General features: G+C 40.5%; 1 protein-coding gene across 4 annotated transcripts; it reads left to right on the top strand.

Annotated features, from left to right (window-relative positions):
• Window positions 1-1468: 1468 nt before the first annotated feature.
• LOC139573992 (fasciculation and elongation protein zeta-2-like) lies at window positions 1469-18211 on the top strand. 4 transcript variants are annotated; one of them, XM_071398039.1, is made up of 9 exons: window positions 1470-1890; window positions 2893-3001; window positions 3209-3325; window positions 3668-3803; window positions 4318-4589; window positions 4941-5021; window positions 15849-15924; window positions 16134-16199; window positions 17154-18211. In XM_071398039.1, exons 1-9 carry the CDS (start codon window positions 1583-1585, stop codon window positions 17168-17170), a joined length of 1182 nt encoding a protein of 393 aa, XP_071254140.1. In that variant the 5' UTR covers window positions 1470-1582; the 3' UTR covers window positions 17171-18211. The 4 variants fall into 4 exon arrangements, with proteins under 4 accessions (XP_071254143.1, XP_071254141.1, XP_071254140.1 ...); XM_071398042.1 differs by lacking the exon at window positions 4941-5021 and having other exon boundaries at window positions 1469-1890; window positions 4318-4445; XM_071398040.1 differs by lacking the exon at window positions 4941-5021 and having other exon boundaries at window positions 1469-1890; window positions 4318-4610.
• The last annotated feature ends 1273 nt before the right edge of the window (window positions 18212-19484 follow it).

Here is a 19484-nt window from a genome sequence, read left to right as displayed (position 1 = left end):
CAATATTAGGTTGTTTTATGGATGGTTATGACACCTACATAAGACTGTCAAAACTCACAAAACCTACCACACAAGACAAACCTTTCCATTTCCATTTTCCATTTGAGTCATTTAGCAGACGCCGTTATCCAGAGCGACTTCCATTACACCATAGCCTACTTGTCAATATTATGTTTGTTATATAACATTTACTGAAATTGACCATATTAAAGTATTATTGTAATTATGCCTAAATTGATGTCAGACATGCACCTACCCTAATGCTCTTTTGCTGGGATGAATGCAGGAGCAGATTTCAGAAGCAGGACAAGACACCCTTTTTTTGACTGATGACTGACATAAGGGCATGTACGTGATAGGCCTATATGATTATGATGGTCATAATGCTTCTTGACAGTGTCATAAAGTGTATTTTCTTAGTCCAAGTAAAGTGACATCGGATGGTCATAAAGCTTCTTGACAGTATCATAAAGTGTATTGTCTTAGTCCAAGTGAAGTGGCACAGGATGGTCATAATGCTTCATGACAGTGTATTTTCTACAAGTTATTTAAGATATGATGAAAAAAAAACATGACTGTAAAGAATTCATTACAAGAACAACAAAGGACTTAAGAAACACATTTTCAAACAAAAGGAAACCTCTTGGCAGGGAAAAAATAAATTTGAATAAATGTGGGTTTTGACACTCTTATGTAGGTGTCATAACCAAACATAAAATAACGCAATATATGTCATGACAGTGATATGACAGGTAATGTCAGCTGTTATGCCATATTATGACAGGGTTATGACTGTCATAACATGTTATGAAGCTGGGTGTCAAGGAAAGTGTTACCTAACAATAGGCTAATTAGTATGAAAGAATTATGTTGTAATGCATGTGTTGTGCAGTTGAACATTCTGTCAGTCTTTCTAAGGAAACCTATTTCTTCTGTTTCAGATGTTGGGGTGCTGCTTTGTAGTGTTGCTATACAAGAGCAAAATGGTGTTGGCTCAGAATGTTTGCAAACCAATGTAAAATTAGTCCCTGAAGCATCAAAATGTCTAGTCATTCTCTGGTGACTGGTCTGAATTTGACTGGAGCCTAGCTTATCTACTATTATTGTGTAAATGTCATTCAATTCCATAGTTTGTGTCTTGGGACCACAAATTATTTAATGTTCTAGATTATTGAAAATAAACTGCCAGATAATTTGTTTGGCCTCTACCTCTGTCAGTACATTTGGTTACGTTTTTGTGTCAAAGGGTCATTTTGTGAGAGGGAAGCCCGGACTGAAAGAAACCCCTTGCTCCATTTCCCTTTGACCTTAGTGTTCAGTGATTGCAGATCTGTAAACCCCAGAAGGGTGTAAGCAATAATGCGTATGCTCCCCGAATGTAGTTATATTACCATATTGATTGCACCTATCCTGTTTGTATAGATCTGCAAACCCCAAGAGGTTAGGACCTTGGAGGTGGCGAAAAATAGTTTTCGGACCGGTCCACAGAGACACAGCTCCCACTGGAGGATGCTGTGTCCTGACATTCCATCGCCGCATACATCATTCATCAGAGGCCCATAGGGTGTTTCGCGTGGCAGCCATGGCGGTGCCCCTTGCGCATTTCGATGATGAGTGCCACGATTTTAAGGAATTTGAGCCGGTTTCAGAGCAGGGGACTCGTATGGACCGAGTAAAGTTGGTTGTCGAGCAGGTGACAGGCGTTGTGATGGTCCTTCCAGAGCTTAACAACAGCTTTTCGAGCGAAATGGGCAGTTTAAAGTCCATGGAAGATCTGGTGAACAATTTCGACGAGAAATTGACAGTGTGTTTCCGAAATTTCAACACCAAAACTGAGAACATTGCCCCTGTAAACATTATCGCCGAGGATACAACACTGAGGAACGACGAGTGAGTATGCGAAGTGACTCGTGGCCAAAGTTAGTTCGTCCCTTGCAACATACTATCAAATTTCAATGTCTCGCTCTGCATAATTGCGTTCCCCTCATACATGCAGTCACGTGTATTGATAGTTTATAGCTAGCTGCCAACATTCAACATTGTATTAGAAAGGCGTTAATCATATTTACACCTATTCAATAATATTGCTATAGACTTACAGTAATGCTACATACCTTTCACTAGAAGTTTACGTTTATAATTATGCTTTTCATGCATTATTGTTGCTATGCACACTGTCAGTTATGCTGATGATTTGTCAATAAGCAATGTTATCAGTGGTCATGTGACTTCTCCGTCAAACTAGATTTTAGAACTCACATAATCTCAGTTGAAAACATGTCCGTGCATGGTGTCCCAAATATGCCTAACAAAGACATCCCACTAAACTCTAGATTAGAATGTTGACCCAAATACCCTTCCCTGGAGTTCAGAATAAATAGGACAATTCACATTTATCCCCTCCTAAAAGATAAAAGATTTGGATAATGTCTTGGGTAGAGATAGTTGATCCCACTGATCTGTTTGTGGTTAATAAATAGTTAGCCTAATACTATGCTGTTTATAAATGATACATTAGTTATTAATGCCTCACCCTTCCCCTTTTCACTATTCATAATACTGTCTTAAAGCAGTGCGGCTGTAGCATAATCAACAGCCCAAACATATCGCACAGCTGGAGGATTAGTCCTAATTTTACTGCTTCCAATGTATGTTTTTGATTGAAAATGTACAGCATCATCTGGGTAAATCTTTTGTGAGATGTTTGTGACCTTTGTGGCATCTGTCACTTAGCAACCAATATTTGGCTACATGCACAGTGCAGCGTCATTATCACAAAAATAACCACTGTTGACCATTATTAGAAGTTAGCGATCACTTCTCTACATGGGCTTTGGACCTACAGACGGTAGTGTTCACGTTTATGTGTCTCTCATCTCATTTCCCCCACAGGATCTGGAATGCTCTTGCAGATAATTATGGTAATGTCATGGCAGTGGACTGGAAACAGTCTAGAACGCGCTCCCTCCATCTCCCCAGTCTAAACCTCGAAAACAAACCAGTGAGTCAAGTTCTTGCTTCATAGAGGGCTCTCTCTTTGCCCCTTTCCTTCCACCCCCACTCTCTCTCTCTTTCTCCCTATATCCCCACCACTCCCTCTCCCTGCCCCTACCTTCCTGTCCAATCTGTTTATCGCTCCAATCTAAAATTCAGATTTCATTGTGCCAGGATTTAGTTTTGATTAAATCCCCTCCCCCTGACCTGTCAGAGGGTAGATGATGTAACACTGGAGCTGTCCGACGATGAGGAGCTGAGGGAACAGATGGATATGCACACCATCATCGTCTCCTGCCTCAATGACGAACCCCTCTTCACCGCAGAACAGGTAGGGCTACCCACCAATTTACCAACCTACCAACCCACAGCTCTGCCTGGAATAGACCAAGATTGACCTGCACTTTATCAAAGATAGAATACAGTGGAGCAGAGCTGGGTATGGGGCTTGTGCCTGTTGCTTGAATGTGCTTCACATAGACAGATGACAGGTGGACTGAGCCGGGGTTTGTGTGTTAACCAGAGTTGGGGTCTATTCTATTGACATTTCCAGTCAATTCAGGAATAAAACGTATGGAATAGCACTACATGGAGAAATTCTATGTCCAATGCAACAGACAGGAATAGAAATGGAATTGATCCCAAATGTGTGCTGTTACCGTGTGTATTGTAGGTTATTGAGGAGATAGAGGAGATGATGCAGGACTCTCCTGACCTGGAGGCAGAGCAGAACCACCCCTCTCAGTCAGACCTCTCCATGCTCTCTCTAGACATCCAGCGCTCCAGAACAAACCACAGCTATGAAGAGCGTGAGTATATCTCTGTCAGTTAGGTGTGTGTGTGTGTGTGTGTGTGTGTGTGTGTGTGTGTGTGTGTGTGTGTGTGTGTGTGTGTGTGTGTGTGTGTGTGTGTGTGTGTAAATGTATGATGTGTGTGAGTGTGAGTGTGTGAGAGCGAGTGTGTGAAAGTGTGTGTGTGTGCACGCCTGTATGCTACATGTTCGTGTGGGAGTGGGAGAGCGAGGTTGAAAGTGTGTTTTCGCCCTGTGTGTGTGTGTGTGTGTGTGTGTGTGTGTGTGTGTGTGTGTGTGTGTGTGTGTGTGTGTGTGTGTGTGTGTGTGTGTGTGTGTGTGTGTGTGTGTGTGTGTGTGTGTGTAAATGTAAATGGTGTGAGGGAGTGGGAGAGCGAGGTTGAAAGTGTGTTTTCACCCTTATGCTACATTTCTGTGTGTGTGTGTGTGTGTGTGTGTGTGTGTGTGTGTGTGTGTGTGTGTGTGTGTGTGTGTGTGTGTGTGTGTGTGTGTGTGTGTGTGTGTGTGTGCAGGAGAGAGGACCCTGTGTGTATCAGAGCTGAATGAGAGACTAGAGGAGGTGGAGACGGCCATCAGACGTTACAGTGAGGAGCTGATTCAACACCTGGCCCTCAGGGACGAACTGGACTTTGAAAAAGAGGTGAAGAACAGCTTCATCTCTATCCTGATAGATGTGCAGAACAGACAAAAGGAACACAAGGAACTACTGAAGAAAAAGAAAAAACTCAAGAGTGGTGCCGGGGCCCCGCAGGGCCGACCAGAGAGAACACAAGCACTAGGATCAGTGAGTGACACCATCCATGCTGTGCGTGCACACACACACAAACACACACACAATGCCTGCTGATCCACTGTTTTATGGCATTGCTTACATTTAGAGTGGACAGTTTTAGTAACCTTTTAAAATGTATTCAAACCATATACAACTAATTTCTTGCTTGTGCAGATGTCCCCCCTTATTACTATCTTGATACCTTATTACTTTGCTCTTTTTACAAACGAATTTACTGGTTTATTGTTTTGGGGATATTGACCTTTTAAACCTTGCATATGGTTCCTTCTCTCTTCACCTGCTTGTTTCCTGTTTGTGTGCCTCTTACTTCCCGTTTCTCTGCATCACTTCCTTCCTCTCTAGCGCTTCAGCATGGAGGGGCTCTCCTCTGCCATTCAAAATGGCTTCCGGCAAACTTTTGGGAGTGGTTACATTGAAAGACAGGTGCCTATATTTCTCTCTTTCTCTCTGTCTGTTGCCCTCTTCATTGGTGCTGTGTGTGTTTTTGTTGGTCAACTAGATGGTAATTGTACATGAAGTACAATTGGTGGGACTTGCTTTAACTCTTTAGAAGTATTTTTGTGTTAGTGGTAGAAGTTTAAAACGTTTTACTTTACTATTTAAAGCAAAGCAGTTGCATATAGTCAACGTTTATTGTAGTAAAATAATTACTTTGATAAACTACTATATCAACCGTATTCATTTGGATTGTAGAGCAGTTAGATCACAAAAATGTCTCAGCTACAGTTGTTGGGTGTGAAAACTAAAAGAAGAAACACATAGAACAAAGCATTATTTTGTTAGAAGATGGGAATAAAAAGCAGGATCATATGGACAACACTCTTAGGAAAGCAAAGAAACTCTGAATCAATCATGCTGTGGGTTTCAGATCAATAGATGCACGATTTACATTTGAAGTTTGATTTTAGGTGAATGATGATGTAATGATTAAAAAGTTGTACGCCATTATTTTGGGAGAGAAATATCTAGTGGTGACAACTCTTTAAAAGTATTTGTGTGGTAGTTGAAGAACTACAGTGCCTTCAGAAAGTATTCACACCCCTTGACTTTTTCCATATTTTGTTGTGTTACAGCCTGAATTTTAAATGGATTAAATTGTGATTGCGTGTCACTGGCCCACAATACTAGTTACTCCACAATACTAACCTAAAAGACAGAGAATAAAGAAGGAAGCCTGTACAGAATACAAATATTCCAAAACATGCATCCTGTTTGCAATAAGGCACTAAATTAAAACTGCAAAAAATGTGGCAAAGAAATTAACTTCATGTCCTCAATACACAGTGTTGTGTTTGGGGCAAATCCAACACAACACATAATTTTTAAGCATGTGGGTGGCTGCATCATGTTATGGGTATGCTTGTCATCAGCAAGGACTATGGAGTGTTTTAGGATAAAAAGATACGGAACAGAGCTAAGTACAGGCAAAATCCTACAGGAAAACGTGGTTCAGTCTGCTTTCCTACAGACACTGGGAGACAAATTCACCTTTCAGCAGGACAATAACCTAAAACACAAGGCCAAATCTACACTGGAGATGCTTATCAAGATGACATTGAATGTTCCTGAGTGGCCTAGTTACAGTTTTGACTTAAATCGTCTTGAAAACCTATGGCAAGACTTGAAAATGGCTGTCTAGTAATGTTCAACAACCAACTTGACAGAGCTTGAAGAATTTTAAAAAGAATAATGTGCAAATATTGTACAATCCAGGTGTGCAAAGCTCTTAGAGACTTACCCAGATAGACTAACAGCTGTAATTGCTGCCAAAGGGGATTCTAACATGTATTGACTCGGGTGTTAATACTTATTTATGTAAATGAGATATTTCCTTATTTTTTTTTTTTTTTAAGTATACTAACATTTCCAAAAACATGTTTTCACTTTGTTGTTATGGGGTATTGTGTGTAGATGGGTGAGAAAAATAAATATTTAATCCATTTTGAATTCAGGCTGTAACACAACATAATGTGGAATAAGTCAAGGGGTATGAATACTTTCTGAAAGCAGTGTATTAAGGCTGACCCCAGTTAGTTGATTGTTTGGTCGATATGCTGTTGGTCGACCAAGATTTATTTAGTCGAGCAGTGGAAAATATACACTACATGACCAAAAGTATGTGGATACCTGCTCGTCAAACATCTCAATTCAAAAATCATGGGCATTAATATGGAGTTGGTCCCCCCCTTTGCTGCTATAATAGCCTCCACACTTCTGGGAAGGCTTTCCACTAGGGCTGGGCGATATGGCCTAAAACTCATATCTCGATTTTCTCAAACTTATGGGAGATTCACAATATATATATACAGTGGGGAGAACAAGTATTTGATACACTGCCGATTTTGCAGGTTTTCCTACTTACAAAGCATGTAGAGGTCTGTAATTTTTATCATAGGTACACTTCAACTATGAGAGACGGAATCTAAAACAAAAATCCAGAAAATCACATTGTATGATTTTTAAGTAATTAATTTGCATTTTATTGCATGACATAAGTATTTGATACATCAGAAAAGCAGAACTTAATATTTGGTACAGAAACCTTTGTTTGCAATTACAGAGATCATACGTTTCCTGTAGTTCTTGACTAGGTTTGCACATACTGCAGCAGGGATTTTGGCCCACTCCTCCCTACAGATCTTCTCCAGATCCTTCAGGTTTCGGGGCTGTCGCTGGGCAATACGGACTTTCAGCTCCCTCCAAAGATTTTCTATTGGGTTCAGGTCTGGAGACTGGCTAGGCCACTCCAGGACCTTGAGATGCTTCTTACGGAGCCACTCCTTAGTTGCCATGGCTGTGTGCTTCGTGTCGTTGTCATGCTGGAAGACCCAGCCACGACCCATCTTCAATGCTCTTACTGAGGGAAGGAGGTTGTTGGTCAAGATCTCGCGATACATGGCCCCATCCATCCTCCCCTCAATACGGTGCAGTCGTCCTGTCCCCTTTGCAGAAAAGCATCCCCAAAGAATGATGTTTCCACCTCCATGCTTCACGGTTGGGATGGTGTTCTTGGGGTTGTACTCATACTTCTTCTTCCTCCAAACACGGCGAGTGGAGTTAGACCAAAAAGCTCTATTTTTGTCTCATCAGACCACATGACCTTCTCCCATTCCTCCTCTGGATCATCCAGATGGTCATTGGCAAACTTCAGACGGGCCTGGACATGCACTGGCTTAAGCAGGGGGACCTTGCGTGCGCTGCAGGATTTTAATCCATGACGGCGTAGTGTGTTACTAATGGTTTTCTTTGAGACTGTGGTCCCAGCTCTCTTCAGGTCATTGACCAGGTCCTGCCGTGTAGTTCTGGGCTGATCCCTCACCTTCCTCATGATCATTGATGCCCCACGAGGTGAAATTTTGCATGGAGCCCCAGACCGAGGGTGATTGACCGTCATCTTGAACTTCTTCCATTTTCTAATAATTGCGCCAACAGTTGTTTCCTTCTCACCAAGCTGCTTGCCTATTGTCCTGTAGCCCATCCCAGCCTTGTGCAGGTCTACAATTTTATCCCTGATGTCCTTACACAGCTCTCTGGTCTTGGCCATTGTGGAGAGGTTGGAATCTGTTTGATTGAGTGTGTGGACAGGTGTCTTTTATACAGGTAACGAGTTCAAACAGGTGCAGTTAATACAGGTAATGAGTGGAGAACAGGAGGGCTTCTTAAAGAAAAACTAACAGGTCTGTGAGAGCCGGAATTCTTACTGGTTGGTAGGTGATCAAATACTTATGTCATGCAATAAAATGCAAATTAATTATTTAAAAATCATACAATGTGATTTTCTGGATTTTTGTTTTAGATTCCGTCTCTCACAGTTGAAGTGTACCTATGATACAAATGACAGACCTCTACATGCTTTGTAAGTAGGAAAACCTGCAAAATTGGCAGTGTATCAAATACTTGTTCTCCCCACTGTATATCTCAATTTTTTAAAATGTTTTCTCTAAATAAGCTTTGTTGTACAATTTAAAGGTAAAATACACTGTATTTTAAACAGTCAGCAAAATCTAATGAATTCAGAACTTGTGAAATTATACCTAGGCTGAATATATGCCGTAAAACAACCATAAGACCCACTAATAATTTAATTATTTTATCAAAATAGTTGTACCTTCTTTTTTGTAATAATCACTGATTATAATCACTGTTTGTCAGAGAGGAAGAAGTGATCTCTCACCTTTGTTTTTGTGAGTTGGGAGAAAGAGGTGAAATGAGAGGTTTCACTCTCGCTAAAATCTGTCCAAAATAAGGCCAATGTGTTTCTATGCGCTTATTTTGAACCTAAGCTTGTCGCCTGCACTCCCTCCTTTCAAAAAACCGACTCCTGTTGTTAGGGCGGAGACATGAGCATCTTGTCATTATATACAGATCTCTGGTGTAAATGGGAAGGTGCACAGCATAGAAGGGAGCGAACGAGACGAGACCAAAAAGACAACATGAGAACAAGCGGACATAAGTGCTCATGAAAACGAAAAATACAAAAAACCTTGATTCTGCGATACAGGCATTTGGAATGTCGCGTAAAAACATTAATTCGATATATAGCCTAGCCCTATTTTCCACTAGATGTTGGAACATTGCTGCAGGGACTTGCTTCCATTCGGCAGTGAGTGTTTTGCAACCGAAGACAGAGGATTTTTACGCGCTACGCACTTCAGCACTCGGTTGAGCCTTTGTTTGCGACTGAGCCATTGTTGCTCCTAGACGTTTCCACTTCACAATAACAGCACTTACAGTTGACCGGGGCAGCTCTAGCAGGGCAGAAATTTGACGAACTGACTTGTTGGAAAGGTGGCATCCTATAACGTTGCCATGTTGAAAGTCACTGAGCTCTTCATTCTACTGCCAATGTTTGTCTATGGAGATTGCATGGCTGTGTGCTCGAATTGATACACCTGTCAGCAACTAGTGTGGCTGAAATAGCTAAATCCACTAATTTGAAGGGGTGTCCGCATACTTTTGGCCATGTAGAGTATATAAACAAATTATGGCACACAAGAAACCTGTCTGATTCACGCCTGTCTGAGTAGACTAATCTATTGCAGAGGCCGCGGGGATGGCACACCAGTATCACCAGTAGTACATTTACTGTTAACTCCCATAATTTCTAATCTACAATGTTTGTTTGGATTTGGTAATTTCTGTTAATGTACTCAATATATTATTATTATTATTATTACAGTTTTACCATTGTCATTGTAGGAGTGGACACGTTGTTTGCAGAGCGCACAACTTAGGCGGTGAGAAAAAAAGTTATGGTTTATTTCATTCCATTTATGAGTTGTCAATTTATTAATTGTCTTTGTTTGGAGCACTCCTGTCAATCTTGAGTAAGGGACACACAACTGATTACGCATATAGAAGTAGGACTACTCTACTTGGTCTGCGAGCAAATGTTTGTCTATAATTGTGCCCATTTCAGGATCTAATACTATTTATGATTGTCTTAACTCACCATCACTGTGGAATTTCTGAAAGTAATTTTTTCTTCACATCAAGCAGCGAGTAGACAAAGTCTGTTTTTACATCCATTGAAAATGACAGTTGTTCCTCAACACAGCCTATTTGAAACATCTTTCCAGCTCGCTCCCTTTCGATTACCGCTCAGCATGAAAGGGGAAGAAATGTCATGCTCTGATCCGGTGGAAGCGTCATAAAATAGGTCTACCTGATTACTTCTTATCCCTTGTGCAAAATAGCCTGCAGCTGTGTCTGTCTGTCTAGAGTTCACTGGAGCTGGAAACTCTGAGGACCCAGAATATTTTATACAATGTTGCAAGTTTGCTAGCAGGAGCTTCAGGCCAGACCAAGTTAATATAATAGCTGACACAATGCAAGTTCCTTGCAGACAGGTCATGCATAGCCAATGTGATTTAGATTATATTTATTTTTATCAGGATATTTTCTACCTGCAGGTTGCAATGTTTTTATTTGTTGTAGGCTATTTTTACATATTGGCAATGAAAATAAAAGTTACTTTTAGATTTGTATCATTTTCATTTAGATATAATTTAGATTTACCACATAACATTCATTTTGAGATATGAAGACTTTATTATAAATTACATTAAATTAAAGTTCCATGTAAATGTGCATATTAAAATCATAACTGGCATGTAAGATCAGTAGAAATGGTATGATAACTTGGCACTCCAAATGGAAAAGGTTGCCGACCGCTGGTGTAGCCCATTACCGGCAACTTCAGGAGCTTAACAGCAGAGACAGAATCTGAGAAAGCCAGCAACAACGGGAGGAGGAAAGTCAGGAAAATTTGTTTTTCTTCTGGGTAGGCTATATTGATCTCTGGCTCTCTCTTTAGTAATTTATGTCCTCATTTTTAATTGCGGTGCTTAAAGCATCAGACAAGCTCAGTAGCCTACATATAGTTGATTTTATTCAAACATAGGATGTGGAAAAATACTATTTAAATTTTTTGGACCAAATCAGACGACTCTTGGTCAACTAAGATTGTTTTAGTCGGGGACAGCCCTACACTGTATGTATAATATATTTGTATGTAGACCTACTGATAGCTAGCTGTAATTCCAGCTAATAAATAATTTTCTTATGCTAAAAGTACATTTCCTGAAGTTAACACGGTGTGTTTGCTATCTTGTTTTATAGTGTGTATGGTTTTGAAATACGTTATAGTAGTGGTAGTGCCTGCAGTAGTAATGTTGGTGATTGGTTATAGTTGAAAAAGTAGGTAGATGAAAAGCTAGGATAGTCTGAACATATGAAAGTTGGTTTGGTGTATCTAGCTTGAACGGTTCAGAAGTTGCTGTTGGTGGGTTCTTTTACGGAAATGTATGCAATTGTATATACTGTAGTTATAGTTTATAAAAGTTTTAAAGAATTTTAAGTTAGGAAAGCCTGAACATGTGAAAGTTGTCGGTAGTGTCTGCAGTAGTAATGGTGGTGACTGGTTATAGTTCAAAAGGTAGGTAGATGAAAATATTGTTTGATTGGTTAGTTGGGAGGTTAGGATAGCCTGAACTTGTGAAAGCTGGTTTGGTGTGTCTAGCTTGAACGGTTCAAGAGTTACAATTATTGTTGGTGGGTATTATATGCTAATTTATGCTAATTTAAGTGTTTATAATTTATAGTGCAGACCAGAGCTAGTGCGAACCAAATTGATTTGCAATGACTCCAGTGATATCGTCATTTCAACATATTTATTGTATAAAATGGTAGCCTACAATGGCATATATATTACTAGGTTTACTTGATGGCCAACAGAGGCAAATGTATAATGTCAGTTTCATTGAAGACTTTTCCCCATAAAAAGAACCAGACGAGGAAGTTCCATAACTACCATTTAAAATGACCACTCGGGCAGCCCCTGAGACCCATGAACTGAGCATGCATAAAGCACTTTGCTTGATACCTAAGCAGTCAACTTTAGGATGCAGTTTAAACCAAGCGGATTTATGTAATGCGTTCTAGTGCGCCCAAAGTCATTTTCCAGTGCTTTGTCTCCATTATTTCTTGATGTGCATCAGTTCTAGAGTATGAACATATTTTATGGAAAAAGGTGGCTCCATAATGACAATCTAAACAGCCTACCTACAAGTGGTAAAAAAGTTGTCACAACGTACGCGCGTGCTGTTCTCGTTCCTCTCGCTCACCTGACTCAGCCAATAACTGTAGTGCTCTCTCAACACACACACCACTCCTGATCTCTCAATCACTCAGCAACTGCATGACTCACTGCCTACAGTCAGGAGCAGGTCACAGTGAAATATATATGTTTTAAGAAAAATGCCATGGCGGCTGCGGTGCAATTTAGAAATAGACCAAAAACCCGCGACCAGTACATTTTCACCCGCGACATCGTTTTCCAAGTAGCCCAGGAAACTGCGAACATGGCAACATTGATGAGAAGTGATTGGGTGAAATATGAAGAGAGTGAACAGTGGCAGTTGTTTTCCAAGGCAAAAGTTTCTAGGCAAGTTGCCTTGGCAGGCCTGCTCCTCCCTCCATGGCTAAAGCCAGTGTGAAAACATGCTAACAAACATTTGTGCTTTGACACTAAATAAATACCGCACTCTGACCCACAAAAGTTATTTGCTAGATTCATGATAGTGTTGTTAGACAAAGCAAGGAAAGTGAACTTCAAAACGTGTTTCAGTTTTAATGGAATATGCAGCTGTTGTTGGTAAGTAATGAACCTGCTAGCTTCTGACATGACTAACATCATCTATAAAGAGAGCAGTTGATGGGTTACTAAAACAGCTCTATCGATTGATTGGTAGAAACTATTCTTAATCCGTTGCCAGATTTGAATAGCAGAGAAGTAGACGAAGTGTCATACCCACAACCTGCCCGCTTGACCCTATCCCCTCCTCTCTTCTCCAGACCATTTCCGGAGACCTTCTCCCTTACCTCACCTCGCTCATCAACTCATCCTTGACCGCTGGCTACGTCCCTTCCGTCTTCAAGAGAGCGAGAGTTGCACCCCTTCTGAAAAAACCTACACTCGATCCCTCCGATGTCAACAACTACAGACCAGTATCCCTTCTTTCTTTTCTCTCCAAAACTCTTGAACGTGCCGTCCTTGGCCAGCTCTCCTGCTATCTCTCTCAGAATGACCTTCTTGATCCAAATCAGTCAGGTTTCAAGACTAGTCATTCAACTGAGACTGCTCTTCTCTGTGTCACGGAGGCGCTCCGCACTGCTAAAGCTAACTCTCTCTCCTCTGCTCTCATCCTTCTAGACCTATCGGCTGCCTTTGATACTGTGAACCATCAGATCCTCCTCTCCACCCTCTCCGAGCTGGGCATCTCCGGCGCGGCCCACGCTTGGATTGCGTCCTACCTGACAGGTCGCTCCTACCAGGTGGCGTGGCGAGAATCTGTCTCCGCACCACGTGCTCTCACCACTGGTGTCCCCCAGGGCTCTGTTCTAGGCCCTCTCCTATTCTCGCTATACACCAAGTCACTTGGCTCTGTCATATCCTCACATGGTCTCTCCTATCATTGCTATGCAGACGACACACAATTAATCTTCTCCTTTCCCCCCTCTGATAACCAGGTGGTGAATCGCATCTCTGCATGTCTGGCAGACATATCAGTGTGGATGACGGATCACCACCTCAAGCTGAACCTCGGCAAGACGGAGCTGCTCTTCCTCCCGGGGAAGGACTGCCCGTTCCATGATCTCGCCATCACGGTTGACAACTCCATTGTGTCCTCCTCCCAGAGTGCTAAGAACCTTGGCGTGATCCTGGACAACACCCTGTCGTTCTCAACTAACATCAAGGCGGTGACCCGTTCCTGTAGGTTCATGCTCTACAACATTCGCAGAGTACGACCCTGCCTCACGCAGGAAGCGGCGCAGGTCCTAATCCAGGCACTTGTCATCTCCCGTCTGGATTACTGCAACTCGCTGTTGGCTGGGCTCCCTGCCTGTGCCATTAAACCCCTACAACTCATCCAGAACGCCGCAGCCCGTCTGGTGTTCAACTTTCCCAAGTTCTCTCACGTCACCCCGCTCCTCCGCTCTCTCCACTGGCTTCCAGTTGAAGCTCGCATCCGCTACAAGACCATGGTGCTTGCCTACGGAGCTGTGAGGGGAACGGCACCTCCGTACCTTCAGGCTCTGATCAGGCCCTACACCCAAACAAGGGCACTGCGTTCATCCACCTCTGGCCTGCTCGCCTCCCTACCTCTGAGGAAGTACAGTTCCCGCTCAGCCCAGTCAAAACTGTTCGCTGCTCTGGCACCCCAATGGTGGAACAAACTCCCTCACGACGCCAGGTCAGCGGAGTCAATCACCACCTTCCGGAGACACCTGAAACCCCACCTCTTTAAGGAATACCTAGGATAGGATAAAGTAATCCTTCTAACCCCCCCCCCCCCTTAAAAGAGTTAGATGCACTATTGTAAAGTGGTTGTTCCACTGGATATCATAAGGTGAATGCACCAATTTGTAAGTCGCTCTGGATAAGAGTGTCTGCTAAATGACTTAAATGTAAATGTAAATGTAAACTTTTTGCCTAAAGTGGTACACATTTCAGTTGTTTATACAAAGTTTCAGAAAATGTTGTTGATGTTGTTACTAAAATAGCAGTAACTTTGTATCAGAATAAGATATTTTTGCTTTGCATTCAGATTTGAAAAGCAGAGAAGTAGATGAAGATTTCATATGCACTAACATTTTGTAATAGTTGTTGACTAAGTGGTTAAATTAGATGATTTGTGTAAAAAGTTGCATTGTTTCATTTACAGTGAATGGAATGTTGGAATTGATGATGTCACAATGGGGCCTTTAGAATGTTGAGGAAATTGCCATGAAAGTGGATGGAGGACAAAAAGAAGGACAAAAAAATGTACAACTTAAAAAGTATTAAAAAAGTATTAAATATATATTTTTTAAAGTTGTATGTAAGCACACTGGTTCTGACCAGTACGTGCTAAATAATAATAATAAAATGTCAGAAGTATGACGAAGATTTAAAGTCTGGACTTTTGCTTCGCAAGTCCCACCTAAAAATGCTGATTCACCCAGCGTCACATTTCCATAAACTGAGCATGAATTACTCGCTGTCTCACCTCTGCTGTATTTAAGAAGGAGTCTTAACGAACATCACTAATTGCCTTTCTACATTGGAGCAGCAATTGAACAATTGTATTTAGCATGTATAGTGCCTCGTGAAAAGTCTTCATACCCCTTGCACAGTTTTCACAGTTTTTTCTGCCTTAAAATTACATGTAAAAAGGGATTAAATTAGATTTTTTTTCTCCGACCAATCTACACAACCTACTACACAATTTCAATGTAAAGGAAAATTATAGAAAATGTTCTTAATTAAATAGAATAAAAAACAAAGATGCCTTGATTGCGTATGTCTTCACACACCATAGTTAATACTTGGTGGAATAACTTTTGGCAGCCATTACAGCTGTGAGATGAACATTTGTGTAAAGTTGGTAGGATCTCATTCAAAATTATTCACAGCTGTAATGCCTGCCGATGGTGGTTCCACCAAGTATTAACTCTGGGGTGTGAAGACATATGCAAACAAGACTTGTATTTTTATTTGTATTAATTTGGAAAATGTTCTGTAAATCTTCTTTCACTTTGAAAATGTGGGATAGGTTGTGTAGATCAGTAGGAAAACAATATAATGTGTAATTGAATTTTAAGGCAGAAAAATGTGAAAAGTGTACAAGGGGTGTTTACACTTTCACTAGGCACTGTACTTATTCTCTCTCTTTTTCTCTATTGTTTCTACCCCATGGTCTCTCCTAGTATCTGACCACAGTCATCCCATATGAGAAGAAAGGAGGTCCTCCATCGGTGGAAGATCTTCAGATCCTTACCCAAAGTAAGTGGCACCTTAGTAAGTAGCACCTGTAAGGTGCAGAGCATTTATCCCCCACCCATCACATGAATCTTAAATAAATGAAAACATTTGTGCTACTTGAAGTACAGGGTACAGTTGTTTATCTAGTGTTATAGATGTTTGACATTCCCTGGTCAAATACATTCCTGGAATAAATACATTTTTCTGATTGGTTTGTGTTTCTGTTGCAGTCCTGCAAGCTATGAGAGACGACAGTGACAAGGTGCCCAGCCTTCTGACAGACTACATTCTCAAAGGTGAATACACACTCTCTCTATGTACATTTTAACATTAGTAGGCTATATTACAGTGAGTTATGTGTTGTTGGCATACGGTTGTCTCTGCATTTTTGTAGAATTCAAGAACATAACGTTTATTGATAACTCATGATTTTCACATTAGGCTATTTTAAGCTAGGCTTTTCTACTGTTTAAGTTGTTGTGCCTTTTCTTTTGTGTGTATGGTACAGGGCAATTTACAGTTGAGTGATCTCCTTTTTCCTTCATTCATTTCTTTAAAACAAATTCTCTTCATTCTTAATGTTCTGTTCAATGTCTCGCTGCATTGTACTTGCTAGCTCTGGTGTGAGAGCCATGGACAGAGAGGTTTGTGGCACACATTCAGACACTGTACTGTGTGGTGTAGTTCACTCATTGCGTGAGAGCACCCCTAGTGGCCACTGAGCTTTAGTGTAATGTAACCGTACCCTGCCGTTGTGTCCTGTCACTGCCCTGCCCCACCCCTCACTGTCACACTACTGCTGTTTAGGGTATGGTAGACCCCATTGCTGCTCCCGTTGGTGTCACAAAGTTATCCCTGACCCACGACCTTGCTTTGCCTAACCCTTCACATCCTCAAGTGATCCCAAATGGACCTTACAGGTTCTACTAAAACGCTCCCTGGGAATCACTACTTTTACAACCATCGGAACCAATTTCTCTTTCTGGGCTCACTGAATACTAAATGGCTGTATTGGCATATTGTGTATTGTTGCCGTATCTGTTTCAAGTGTGTTTGGATTCCTTGAGACTGTTTTCCTGATCAAACCTAAATACAGGTACTTGGTTATTTATTTCTCCTGTTTTACTATTCCATTCCTTTTTCTCCACCCAAGCCTGTTCTATGTTTTACTTTGTATTTTCCCGTAGTAGCCTAACTGGCATTCACACCTAGTCTCAGCCATACTCATTAATATGTGTTTTTTTCCACAGTGATTTGTCCAACATAGACTGGAAGGACAATAACTGACATTTTGGAAACGAGGTGAGGGATCTGGTTTCAATGTCAACAAGCAAAATGAAGAGGACTTGCTCAGTGTATAAAAAATAAAAACATAAGCACACTTCATTTATTCGTAATGATGCATGGTATTTTACCAGTTGCTCCTTTTTGTGTAACACCCATAGATGTTTTATAGCTCATTCAGTTTTGTTTTCTCCGTGTTGAGCATGGTGATTTCACAAACCTTGTGTATTTGACTACTTCAAGTATTATTCTTCTTTTTTTTTTACTCTAATTACAGTGTCAAATTCAGTACTCAAAGTCATAAGAAAGATACTCATATATTCTAGTGTAGCATCTACTGTATGTGGCTGATTTCAACATCCTTTTGGACGATAGGGAGCCTTACATTTTTGGCCCTGAAGTAAGATCGAAGCTACTCATATCCAAAGGTTTGTGTCTTAATTCGATTAACCTAATCTGAAGGTCTCAGAAACAACTGAGCTACACTCCCCAGCACTTGTAATATCAGGGATATGAAACATTTTAGATCACTTTAAAAGTGCTTAAACACATTTCATTAATAAAATAAACCTTGAACTAAATACAAAAAAATTCTACACAACTCAGTCCACCATTTGGCCTCCCTAAAAGCACTGCATATATATTTTTTTGTCATAGCTAAATACTGTAGTAGTACCATTGTTGTCATACTTAGAAGGAATTGCAAAGGTAATGTGAACAGAACTGTAATTAATTACAGAACACTGATGTGACTACTAGCTATGCATTTGAGTAAATAATGACTCACTGAAGCCCTGAATCAGAGGCACCATGCAGCCCAGACCTGGCCAGTCTGTGAAGCCTGGGCATTATTATATTTCTATACACAAGAAATTAAGATGCCTTTGTATTTGCCAGAATTTTTTGTACATTGACTTATTTTTAACCAAATGTTATTATACTAAGCTACTTATCTGCTAAACTCTTAATTTATTTTGTAAATATTTTATTTCAAATAAATGTATAAAGACAATGATAAACCCAATTTAATCTGGTTTTGTTTCATTACTGAGTCAACTCCCTTTTTTTCTCCTTGCTCATACAGCCTACTCCAGCTACTCGTCAATGACAATGATATGGAACAACATAGAAAACTTATTTAGTTATGCAAACTCAACCTTGCTTTTAGCCAATACCCCCGGCCAATGCTTTTAATATTGTAACAGGTAACCATGCTCTTTCAATGCCACTGTAGTCTAATCCTCATTGGAACATGGGAAATCATAAAGCTAGTGATATATTGAACACGAAATATTGACAGTTAACACATTTTTCAAACTCCAACTAGGAGAAAAACATTGGAAAGAGGAACAACAAATGGTTTGTGCAAATGTGAGAGAGATGGCCCCTTTGGTACCAGTTTCTTTCACCTCAGCAGTAGGCTTCTTGATACTTCAGGATAAGAGTAACTCACACGTCCATTTAATACATGTGAAATACAAAAACACACTCCAAAACACACTGTTGTTTCATTATCAGCTGGCCATGTGTCAGCCGAACCATGTCCAGCTAGCTGAGAGGATCCAGATGAAATAAATAAATGAAAGGATATTTTGGCAGCTAGGCCAAGCTAGTAGGTAGCTACCGGTGGGAACATGATTGCATGATGAGTGGGATGATATATGCCAAATTAGGCCATGTGACAATCAAACCAACACATGGCACCCCATGAAGAACTTAAAGATACCACAAGAATATCACTCTTGTTTGGAATGAGAATGAAACACAAAGATCATGTCTAGAGATAATGTCACTGCTTCAAATTATATCCAAATGGAGTTACATTTCAAGATAGGAAACTGATATTGATATCTAAGATGATCAAATTTTCATCATGGTAAACTGAGATAAACTCATTCACTATTGCTAAATGGAGCATATGAATGGAGACATGTCATGACAGAATATCTCATGTTTAATAGAGGCCTCATCTGCAAAAAACATATGAAGAGGTTCATACCAAAATGATATGATTTACCATATATATGTCAGTAAATTAACTTTTATTGTTTAAAGAAATTAAAAGAGATTGGTGTGTTTTTCACTATCTAATCATGGCATGGTGTGGTTCAATGACAGACATGTATTTGTTTAAAATTGATCACTTGAGGATTTCATTTCAGAGAGACAAATAGTCATGTTTTTTTTGCAAAATGCTATATATCCACCTCACTCAGAGAAATAAGTAGTACTGCTAGGTTTTACATAGTCAAATGTAATAAATAACAAAATGTAAAAAAATGTTATATTACCCCCTT

The sequence above is a fragment of the Salvelinus alpinus genome, chromosome 4 (assembly GCF_045679555.1).
Source record: "Salvelinus alpinus chromosome 4, SLU_Salpinus.1, whole genome shotgun sequence".
Classification (NCBI taxonomy): Eukaryota; Metazoa; Chordata; class Actinopteri; order Salmoniformes; family Salmonidae; genus Salvelinus; species Salvelinus alpinus.
Note: the sequence above shows the minus strand (reverse complement) of the source record. Positions and strands in the feature narration are given on the sequence as shown.